Raw genomic sequence first — 7,552 nt, 5'->3', positions numbered from 1 at the left:
TTTTTTTGAAGGAACTAGAGTTGTTGTTTTTTTTTATTTTTTTCATATGTAATGATGATGGTGGAATAAATAAAAAGGTGGGCCTGAGCCGTGGAATCGAGGTACCAATCTCAGTAACACAAACCGAGTTCTGATGCTGGTGTGAATGCACCAGGCAAATATTAGGGGGACTGCCCCCCCTCCCTCCCATAGGTAAGATTTCTTTATAATAACATTTATTACTCCCACAAGTTGAGGCTCCGCAAAAGGGAAATACCGACGTGCAATCAGACGTGTACTATTCCAAGATGGAGAAACCCAGTCTTGTTTGGTTGTAGAACTTTGACAAAGTTTGGCACTTCTTAACACAAAACAAAACAAAAAAAAATACTTACAAAAAAGAAATAAACTAAAAAGAAATGAAAATGGCTCCCAGCTACTCAGGAGGATCCAGGTTCAAAATCAACCCAGGGAAGGAAAAGTCCATGAGACTCTGATTTTTCCCATCAACCACATACAGGATAAATGCTTCCCTGAACTGTGGGCTCAGCAGAACCCCGACGCCATGGCCCTTGACTGCGTCTCTTCCCTTCTTTACATTGGGAAAAGGACCAACTCGCCAGCTAGAAAATCAGAATCCTAACGCTCCACAAGAGTAGCCGAGCATGGTCCCCAAAATTCTGATTTTCGAGCTAGAATAGTGGTTGGGTAGAGACTGGATTCTATAGAATTATTGTTATTATTATTATTATTTTCGCACACCTCGCAACTCTTGGAGCAGTTGACAAACATTCAGGGAAGTAACATAGCTTCGTGGCTTTGAATATCAACAGCTGACGCGAGCACCCTCCGATCATAAATAATTCATCGTGCGGGGCTGGAAGTTAATTACCTGCCGCAGTAATTGCTCAATAAAGTTCGCCACCCCGATCCTCTTTCTCTTTTATAGACAAGTCACATCCTTGGCTCCCTGTTTCAGAAGCCCCCGAATTTTTACCTGGCAGGGCACACAAAGCATAGTTTCTTTCTGAAAACAGGACACCCCACAGGCGAGTGCAGACTGACGTCCACTCAGTCACATCAGACAGGTAGACATGTGATTTCAGTCAGCCGTCCCCCCGCCCCCCAAAAGGGATTATGTCCACTTTTTCTTTACAAGCCCTCCCCCCCCCGTCCTGGCTATGGTCAACTGAAATCTGATCTACTTCTTATAATTCTTTTTTGCTTCTTTTTGCTTTGTTGTGCATCATAATTTGTTTTTCCTTGCGCATAAAATACAGAATTTTATCTTTCTCCCTAATGAAATGCCACCCCGTCACCTGAGCATGTAAATAAAGGTGGTTGGTGGGGGAGAGGGGAGGACAGGACTTGATTCTACCATTGGCACATTACCCACCCTCATGCTACCTTTGCCTTGCCCTGCAAAATGCAGCTAGCAAAAATCCCTAAGATTGGGCTGGGACCCTGGCCTAGTGGTAGAGTGCTTGCCTAGCATACATGAAGCCCTGGGTTCAATTCCTGTGTTCCACATACATAGAAAAGGCCAGAAGTGGTGCTGTGGCTCAAGTGGTAGAGCTCTAGCCTTAAGAAAACCCAAAAACAGTGCTCAGGCCCTGAGTTCAAGACCTAGGACTGGCCAAAAAAAAAATTAAAGACCCCTAAGATTTCCCCCAAATGATTAATTCTTTAAAAATTAATTAATTAATCAAACTAAAAATTATTACCTGGGAAAGGGCTGAAAAGAGAGCTTTGCGGGAAATTCTTATGGGCCTCGCTGGGAACGGAAGGTAGCCAGCTCGCCCTCCTCTTTTGGGGGGTATCAGCCGTGTTCCCAGCTGTGTCTCCCCTGTGTCTTGATGGCGGGACATCCGGTGGGTCTGGGTAGTTAGCCGTCGGAAGATGATTCTAAAAGGGAGGCGATGTGCTTTGTTCACACGAGCCGGTAGTTGGTTGTGGCTGGCTGTGCTGAGTTAGGGTCCCCTTCTCCCCTAAAAAGGAAAATCGCACCCTGAAATCCAGAAACCAACACATGCGTGGACTCATGCCTACATGGGGAGGTGTGGACTGGATTGTGAGGCCTGTATTCATTTCAGAATATGTGTGTGCGTGTGTAGATATGCGTGTGACACACACATAAACAATGCTTGCTATAGCCATGCCGTGATTTAATTCACATCCACTGTCTTCCACACTGGACGGGGGGATTCAGCCTGTGGTCGGGTGCAGTCAGCAGACACCGAATTTCAATGCCCGGGGCCATGCTGTTTCATTACAGGGGAAGAATCTTCCAGAAATATCTGACACTCAGATTAACTCCAGATCCATCCCTTTGACGGATGCCACCCAATGACAGTCTGTCACTAATGGCGGCGGTGGGTGATTAGAGCCTAAGCCTCGTCTCTGCAGCGCCTTTCCATGGTAACTCATGGAAACCGTCCCTGGATCTCAAGGGTTGTACGGGCTTTTTGTCACTTCTGCACCTCTTTAGGTTAAATCTCGTGGCGTTCCTGGAAAGAACGAAGTCACCCTTCACGAGGACGTTGGCTGTGCCCGGCAGGGCCCACGCCAGCGGCCTCTGCTCTTGCCATGGGCAGTGCATCCAGATTCCTCTACTGTGTTGGAAAGGCACCGAAGAGAGCAAATTCCCTTTCTGAAAATAGCAAACAATGCAGCTTCACTTATTCATTCATTCATTCATTTTGCCAGTCCTGGGGCTTGAACTCAGGGCCTAGGCGCTGTCCCTAGATGCTGTGTGTGTGTGTGTGCGTGTGTGTGTGTGTGTGTGCGTGTGTGTGTGTGTGTGTGTGTGTGTGTGTGTGTGTGTGTTTATATACAGTCAGGTGCAGTGGCTCACGTCTGTCATCCTGGCTACTCAGGAGGCTCAGACCTGAGGATCGCAGTTCAAAGCCAGCCTGGGCACTAAAGAACGTGAGACTCTTTATCTCCCAGGAACCACTAGAAAACTGGAAGTGGGGTTGTGGCTCAAGGGTAGGGCGGTAGCCTTGGGCTGAAGAGCTCAGGGACAGCACCCAGGCCTAGAGTTCAAGCCCCAGGACTGACCAATAAACATATATATTAAATATATTATATAGGCATATATATACATATATACAACTAAAGCAGCTAGGTAGTGAGTCTTTGAGTGGGGACTGTCACCAAGCCACCTGACTCTTCTGGAAGGTTCTTTCTCAGGCTGGGGAGGTCCCCTTTCCCGCCCAAAGCCCTTCCCTCTTTCTCCTCTGCCTCACACTTCAGTTCAACCGCTAGAAATGTCAGGTGGAAAAAAAAAAAAAAGATGACACAAATGTGAATGAGGACAATAAAAGTTTATCAGCTCCTAAAATCAAGTTATGGGGCCTAAGAGCTGAGTCAACGGACGATGTTAAATGGAACATTTTACAGCCTGCCCAGGGATGATGACGATAAATAATAAAATAAAATATAATAAAATACGGCAGAGAGAGGAGGAAGGAATCTCTGACAGACAGCAAGCGGAGATCTCGCTCGCTCAGGCTGCCCCGGTGACAGTTTCATGGTTTTATTGTTTTGTCAGTCCTGGGACTTGAACTCGGGGTCTGGATGCTGTCCTTGAGCTCCTTTGACCTCAGGCTGGCGCTCTACCACCTGAGCCACAGCTCCACCCCTCGCTTTTTTGGGTGTGATGGTTCCTGGGAGGTAAGAGTCTCACGAGCAGGGAGCCCGTGAAATCCCAGCCACTCAGGAGGCTGAGATCTGAGGCTGCAAGTTCAAAGCCAGCGCCTTGAGTTCAAGCCTCTGGACCAACACAAGTGGCAATAATAATAATAATAATAATAATAATAATAATAATAATAATAATGTGGTTAGAAGGTTCCAGAACTCTACAGACACACCACTTCCCCGGAGATGTCCTCACAAAGGACAATACTGCGTGATCATTCTACTGTGAGTTAGACTACAGGGTGAACTGGACAGGGCAGTTGCCCCTGAGCTCTGGCGATTATGGAAAAGGGATGAAGCCCTCTGTGGATGGTGGGGGGCGGGGGGGATAAAAAGAAGATCCCCAGAACTCCCCGCTCCTCGTGGGGTAACCCTGACCCTTTCTCCATGCAGGCAGCTGGTTCCCGGCCACGCTGGACGCAGGCCGCCTCGAATGCTGCTTCTTCTCCCTCGCCGGCCTGACGCTGCTGAGTCTGCTGGGCTTCTGGAATCTTCCACTGAGGTAAAGGTCGGGGGAGAAGTCCACAACCCGCTTCCGAGGTGAGAACTGTCACCTGGACTGGCCCAAACAGCAGAAGAGAAATCAGAGTTGGAGACCAGGCCCCCCGCCCTGTCTGTCTGTCTGTCTGTCTATCTTTGCCTCCCTCTGTCTCTGTGTGTCTCCTCACAGTCTGTCTCTCCTCCTTGGTCTCTCTCGGTGTCTCTCTGTCTCTCCTCTCCATCGTTCTACATCAGTTTCTGTCTCTGTCTGTCCCTCTGTCTCTGTGTCAGTCTGTCTCTCTCCCCGTGTCCGTCTGTCTGTCTGTCTGTCTGTCTCTCTCACCATCTCTTTGTGTCTGTCTGTCTCTCTCACCATCTCTGTGTCCGTCTGTCTCTGTCTCTTTTTCTCTATGTGTGTCTCTGTCTGTCTGTCTGTCTGTCTGTCAGCGGGGAGGAGTCAGGAGCAGCCACAGCAGGACAGCACCTGGAGGTGAGGTGAGGCCTTGCGTGGCCTGGGTTCCCACGGGCTCCTCGGCCATCAAGTCCTCCAGCTGCCAGGCCCTGGGGCGCCAGGGTGCACAGAGCCACCCAGCCCCTGCCCTGCAGCCGGCCAGATTGCTCGCTCTCCCTCCTCCTCCTTCTAGGCCCTGTCACCTGCGTCCTTCAGACACCATGGGACAAGATGGCCTCCTCCTCCAGGAAATGGCTCCGAAATTCTACGGCAGCGTGCAGGAAACCCCGCCACACACACCCGTCAAACCACACACACACACACATCAAACTATACACACACCCGTCAAACCATACACACACACATCAAACCACACACACACCCGTCAAACCACACACACACCCGTCAAACCACACACACACACACATCAAACTATACACACACCCGTCAAACCATACACACACACATCAAACCACACACACACCCGTCAAACCACACACACACCCGTCAAACCACACACACACACCCGTCAAACCCCACACACACCCGTCAAACCCCACACACACCCGTCAAACCCCACACACACCCGTCAAACTACACACACACCCATCAAACTACACACACACCCATCAAACTACACACACACCCATCAAAACCCCCCCACACCCATCAAACCACACACACACACACACACACACACACACACACACACACACACGATCATCACGGTATGACCAGGACATGACTTCTCGTGGGCTGATAACATTTTCTCCGTCCTGCACCCCCCGCGGAGAGCAACACGTACAACGAGCTACCTGATAAAACGCCTGGGGGATCCCTATACAACTTCTACCACTTCTTTTTGTCTTTTCTCTCTTTTTCATTTTTTTGCCAGTCCTGGGCTTGAGCTCAGGGCCTGAGCACTGTCCTTGGACTTTCTCAAGGCTAGAGCTCTACCACTTGAGCCTCAGCACCACTTCTGACTTTTCTATGTATGTGGTACCGAGGAATCGAACCCGGGTCTTCGTGCATGCTAGGCAAGCACTCGACCACTAGGCCAAACTCTCTGCCTCATATCATGTCTTTTAGTCCACTTACCCGGCCCTCACTGCAAGCAGACGCCATAATCATGTAATAACCATATCTCATTTTGCTATATATCCCTTGTGTCTCATTATTATTATTATTATTATTATTATTATTATTATATCTGGCCTTAATGGGAGTTACAGGGAAGCTACACCTGAATTTTCTCAGAGTTCCAAAGCAGGATTCACTGAAATGGAAGCCAGACTATACACATGACGGAGTGCGTAGCTGGCAAACAAAGCAAATGCTGGTAAATCAACATCAGCGCACAGGTACCCGCGTGCTCAAATGCTGGCATGTCGTAGCAAGAGGAGGAAGAAAAATAGGAAAGTTCTAAGGATGGGGTGGGGGCAGTGGAACAAAGCCTACAGAGAGGGGGACGGGGAAAACTCCCCAATTCCAACAGCATCACTGATGGTCATTACTTTAATTCAATAAGAAAACAAGTGTCCCAGGATTCGATCCCAGGGACTGTCAAAACGCAAATCTGGCCTGGCCCCGGGCAGCCGTCTTGAAGTTCAGCAGGAATCTAACTCCATGCAGAAACAACATGGCAAGCACTAACTATTATTAGCTATTCACGGGTGTGTGTGTGTGTGTGTGTGTGTGTTTATGATCGGCCATTTAGAGACACTGTCGTCATTAAGGCAATAACACGGCCACTCCCCAATTAAAAATAAATAAACAAGCTACATCAGCTCCCTCTGCTGAGAATTATTCATTAAAGGACCCCTAGTCAGAGCGGAGAGTGGACAGGCAGGAACCCCGTCTTCTCTGCGGGAGCGGGGGGCTCAGAGGGCATCTTAGTTACCAGCCCAGGTTTATCTTTCTCCCTGAGCAGAAATAAAAGCAGTGGGAGGGTGGACTGGAGAGAGAGAAGATAAGGCCTCATTTGGGAGGCCGCTGGAGTCTTCCAGACAGGACAGGGAATCCGCCAGGTTTCTCGGACCCCTGGCTCAAAGCCACTTTGCTTCCCGACTGGGAAAGTTCCAGCTTCAACTCCAGAAAGAAACTCACGTTTTCCTCCCCGCCCCTTTCTTGCTCCATACATGCCCGGAATTAACTAAGCACCTACACAGCGCATGGCTTGGGCAGAAGGAGGCGGAAGGTTTGCTGTCCAAGCTTTGGATGTTGCTGTTGTTTAAAGGTGAGGAAAGTGTGGAATTTCTCCCCTTCTGGACATCTGTAAAAGAAGAACAGGCATGGTTCAGTCCTTTCTCCATCTCCTGGAGCGGATGTGTGTGTGTGTGTGTGTGTGTGTATAAATAAATTACAAAGCAGTTGGGAGGAAAACCATGAAGATCACCACCAAATCTGAACATATAGTGCTTCCTCATTTTACAGACCAGAATCTGAGGCTCAGAGACAAAACATGCTTGTTCACGACCATGGACTGAGTAATAGAAATGAGACTAGTGTATATCTTAATAATAACAACAGCATATTAATAATAACAACATAACAGTATAGTCTATATGGATGATAAAATTATATATTAATAACAATCACAATAAAATATAACAATATAGTATATATGAATAAGAATACACCCATTCTTAAGAATAACTAATAACAGTGTATCAATAATGCCAATAATAGTAGCAATACATTAACAATAACAATGCATATTATATGTTAACAATAACTATAATTTATGCAATACAATGAATAGCAAGAATATGAACAACATATAAAAATATAATAATAGTGTTATACGAATAGAACTAATAATAATGTACTTTTCATATATATGGAATCGTTCTGATCTAACTCTAAATCCAAAATTCAGCCAGTTTTTCCCCAGGGATTGCCTGCTTAGAGATCACCCGAACACTTCTTCCTCTGAGCTGGGCC

The 7,552-nt window shown here is 47.6% G+C and overlaps 1 protein-coding gene across 1 annotated transcript in view; it reads left to right on the top strand.

The window, feature by feature from the left end:
* Slc15a5 (solute carrier family 15 member 5) overlaps positions 1-5,205 on the top strand; it is a gene marked incomplete at its 3' end in the record, with an annotated part of 17,698 nt that extends 12,493 nt beyond the window's left edge. Inside the window, exons 13-14 of the mRNA XM_090324450.1 lie at positions 4,072-4,180; positions 4,803-5,205. Of these exons, the coding sequence (XP_090180576.1) occupies positions 4,072-4,180; positions 4,803-5,205 (512 nt within the window). The remainder of the gene's footprint in view (positions 1-4,071; positions 4,181-4,802) is intronic.
* Between the last annotated feature and the right edge of the window lie 2,347 nt (positions 5,206-7,552).

This window comes from Megascapheus bottae, chromosome 35, assembly GCF_031878675.1.
Source record: "Megascapheus bottae isolate mThoBot1 chromosome 35, mThoBot2.hap1, whole genome shotgun sequence".
In the NCBI taxonomy this organism is placed as follows: domain Eukaryota; kingdom Metazoa; phylum Chordata; class Mammalia; order Rodentia; family Geomyidae; genus Megascapheus; species Megascapheus bottae.
This window is presented reverse-complemented; position numbering and strand designations above follow the sequence as displayed.